Raw genomic sequence first — 4,076 nt, forward strand, 5'->3', positions numbered from 1 at the left:
GCTGGAAGGATGAGGGGCTGGTTTCCATCAGCAGCAAAAGGCTCTGCTGCTGGTACCTCTGGTCCTCAGAGGTGGGTCGACGGCACACGCGCTTGCATGTGAGTGCCTTCAGCCATGAACACACCTGAAAGACACAATATCAACCAGGCAAGATCCCAAAATACAGCTTTATAGAGGGAAGATGCGTTTCTGGAAGAGGAACAGAGGGCTGGAACTGGGCGAGGCAAAGGCTCCTGGGTTGTGCTGTGGCTGGACATCTGATGCTGCCTCCTCCGGCACTGCAGCTGCTAAATGGCATGAGAAAAAGCCTTAAAAAAACTCCTTGAAGGTGTTAGTGTTAGCCTGGTCCCATGTCCTGGGACAGACAAGGGATGGCCACTTCCAAGGCCCTGTTGGCAAGGTTTGCTGGGGTTCATTTATCTTTCTCTGCAACACAGATACAATCCAATTCCATGAGCGGTTTGGGCACACCTGGCAGATTTCTTGCTATTGCAGGAATGCAGGACTTTGCTATGGCCTGCTCTCTTACTACCAGACCTTTACGGTTTTCTTTTTCTTTTTTTTCTTTTTTTTTTTTTAATCTCCGATCTTTTGCTCGCAGAAAGTGCTGTGAGATGTTTCATGGTCTGCAGTGCACGGGGAGATGCAGAAGAGGATCTTCAGGTCTTCCTGGACTCAGCATTTACTGGGTGAGCTGAGTCCCTTCCCAACCCTTCCCATGCTCCTAACAGCAGGTTTTGGTGTGTGCACCTGCCCAAGGTGCCCTAGGAGCTCTCTGCCGCTGCAAGCAGCAATGGAAACACTCTGACCAAGGGATGGGAAAAGGAAGCACTCACTCTTAGATACTGATACAAGAGAGGGAATTGCTGACCCAAAGCAGGACAGATCTAAGATGTGTGTAAATCTACGTATCTTGATCATAGATCAAGAAGTCTTGATGGACATGCATAAAAACATCCCATTAGAGATGAGGCTGAAGCAAAGTTTTAGCCCTAGAAAGCTGAAAAGCTTGAGGAGCTGGGAATTCAACTCTGGTCCAGATTTCAAAACATGTTATTTTGATCAAAGACCGTTTCAGTTTACAATCCAAAATGTGCAGTTCGGTTTTTTGTTGTTTGTTTTCTTGGGTTTTTTTACCTTGAACTTCCTCTGAAGTAGTATAAGGTAAATTCAAGAGGTCATCTCATATGAACATAGTGTCCACAGAGAGAGTATCAGTAGAAATATTTACTTGTATTTGATCTGACCAAATAATAATCTAAATAATCTTCATTCTGCACCAAGCCCCCTAAAACTTTGCAGTCCGCTGGGTCCCAATGCCTGCAGGAACAGCTTATGGCTCCCAAACCATAGAGGAACAGCAGACACGGTTTGTCCCTGCACCAAGCTCGTCTCTGCTCCCATCACCACTGGCCTCCTTCTGTGAGCCTGGCATGCACTACTTGCCTCCCAGTGCTGTGTCTTTTTCTTACTGGGAGAGGGACTCACAGGGACTTAACAGCCCTTAACACTACAAATACCGTTTTGGTCTGTTTTTCCAATCTGTGCATGGCATCAACTGCTAAGGAAGGTGAGTTAAGCTACATTTTTCTTTTCAGAAGTAAAAGGTTTTGATTCGGGAGTGGCTAATTTAACTCAATGCTTAATGTTTGGAGTCCTTTATGAGTATCACCACCCCGCAGTCTCCTTCAAAGCATGGGAGTCTGTTATTCCCATTTTACAGCAAAGGAAACAGATGCAAAGACCTGCCCAAACACAGGCAGCAATTGCAATCTGGATTAGAGTGAAAATGTCCCTGAAAACTAGTTCCAGTCTCCAGGGAGACATCAGTGGGAAGGGCAAGCTGGGAAACTCAAGGGGATGTAGCGTGGGACCAAAAATAAGAGGCGTGTAAGATTTTAAATGCCTAAGGTGATCTGGCCAAGCAAGAAACAAGGCTCAGTGGTTCATGTCAGCACAGCGGAGGGCAGAAACGTAGGGAGCGCGTTCCTTAGCTCAGTGGAGGACGAAAGCAACATGCTGGCAGGCTGTGCAAGAAACGCATTGTGAACTGGTTGTTGCAGCTGTGAGCAAGACAATAAGGATGGTAAAGCACCATCTAAGTCCCCGCATCCAGCTTTGCACAAAGAGGGAGCTAAACTCAGCCCCCTGGAATCTGTTGGCTCGTGGTTTGAATTTAGCTCTTTTTGTTTGAATGACTACAAGCAGAAAGGGACCACAGGTTGTCCCAGTTCAAGAGCCAAATTTACCTCCCCGCTTAATTTCAGCCCCTGAGCTACATAGTGTTTCCAGCGGAGTCTCTGGTCATAATTTTCAGGGCATTCTCAAGAAATTCCCCATTTTCTTTTACAGTCTGAGGAACAGCATTTTCTTCCTTCCATTGGCTTTTCCTACGCCAGTCCCTTTCCTCAGGCTCTGTGTGACCCACTGAATGTTCCCCGTTTTCTTGCCTGTGTACAAAATTTTTTTTTCAATGAATATGCATCTTCTCACACACCAAAGGTAGGATATTCTTCACTCAGCCTCAGGGTTGTGTATGAGAGTCACATAAGTCTTTATTCTTCTAGCTAGTAGACTTCAAGATTGGCATTTCAAGGGGTGGGAAGAGGACAAATAGCTTGTTGTAGAGCTCTTTCTTACCTTTCCATCAACCAGCCTGTCTCCTCTTGTTATATTAATCAACTTGGTCTCTTAGGCAAACTGGCAAGGTTGCTTTCACATACGTCTGCTATACTTCTTTACTGAACAAGCACTATGTATCACCTTACACAGGGTTAGTAAAGTCCCTCTCTTTAGCGTAACTCCTTATCTTTACCTGTGAAGTATTCGTTCCCAACCATTGAGAAGTCTGCATCGGTTGTGTCATGAACTCAGCGTTTATTAGTACTTGTAGTAGATCCCATCCGTTGAGCAATGAGAGCACGTCCTACAGCTTGCAGTTAATGTTTGTGCTGAGGGACGTTATAAGTTCAGGTGGTCTCTTCCGTTTATTGTGACAGACCTCAACTGGCCATCTTCTTCCACTTCTGTTCTCTCCTGCCCATTCTTGATGATTTTCCGGGTGGTGATCTTCTTGCCGTTGATCACTTCGGTAGTGGTTAGCACTGAACTGACACTGTGTGGCCCAGCTGTGTCCTCAGCAGAGGAGGAAGCAGGCTGCTCGCTGGGGCTGAAAGAATCCCATGGCATAAATGACTCCACAAAGTCAGAAAACAGGGTGGAGCTTCTTCCTCTTCCACTTGTCCTGTGCCAGTTTTCACCATTGTTTCTGATGTTGTTGAAGGGGTCCCAGAAAACATGTACAAAGGGATCTATCCCTCCAAAGACTTCCCTAAAGGTTTCCTCGAGGTCATGGAATATGTAAGGGGAATCAAAGGAGTTGTTATGACTCCCCATGGCACTTCTTCCTCTGTGGGATCTGCTCTCCTTAACAGACCTGTCATAGAGCAATCGTTTCTGAGGGTCAGACAAAACCTCATATGCCTCAGCAACTGCTTTGAATTTCTTCTCGGCTTCCTCCTTGTTGCTGGGATTCTTATCAGGATGCCATTTTAGTGCCAGTTTGTGGTAGGATTTCTTAACATCATCCTGTGAGGCACTTTTTTGCAGTCCGAGGACTTTGTAATAATCCACCATCTCAAAGGAAAGGTGGGGCTGTGTGAAAGATTCCTGGTACCTCTCTCTCACCAAGGACACGAAGACCAAGGATCCTGATGGTCAGTATGCAGAGACTCCTGGACACCTGCTGCCGCTGTGCTCCTCAGTGTGGGGTAGATGCTCGGTTCACCCCTTGATCTGTTCTGTCCTTTTGCATTACGAGGCCACACAGGGAGAAAAGTGCTGCTTGACCGTGTCCTTTCTTTTTAAGCCTGTGGTCCACAAATCATGAGATTGTGACCTCGGAGGGGGCTCAGCCAATCATTGATCAGTTGACCTGACTTCATTCTAGGGTAGAGCTGGTTGTCACTGGCCTTACGTTTTTAAAGGCAGATGTAGATGCCTGATGTAGCCGTGATGTCACAACTGTGATGTATGATTTTGTTAGATTATTTTTTTGCCTGCACCTGCCAAAACGT

The 4,076-nt window shown here is 46.3% G+C and overlaps 1 protein-coding gene across 1 annotated transcript; it reads right to left on the reverse strand.

Moving 5' to 3' along the window:
* Nucleotides 1–2,961: 2,961 nt before the first annotated feature.
* Nucleotides 2,962–3,636, reverse strand: LOC104617927 (dnaJ homolog subfamily B member 8-like). Its single transcript, XM_010283369.1, has one exon. The coding sequence runs from the start codon at nucleotides 3,634–3,636 to the stop codon at nucleotides 2,962–2,964; it is 675 nt and encodes a 224-aa protein (XP_010281671.1).
* Between the last annotated feature and the right edge of the window lie 440 nt (nucleotides 3,637–4,076).

This window comes from Phaethon lepturus, unplaced genomic scaffold (genome assembly GCF_000687285.1).
Source record: "Phaethon lepturus isolate BGI_N335 unplaced genomic scaffold, ASM68728v1 scaffold25563, whole genome shotgun sequence".
Classification (NCBI taxonomy): Eukaryota; Metazoa; Chordata; class Aves; order Phaethontiformes; family Phaethontidae; genus Phaethon; species Phaethon lepturus.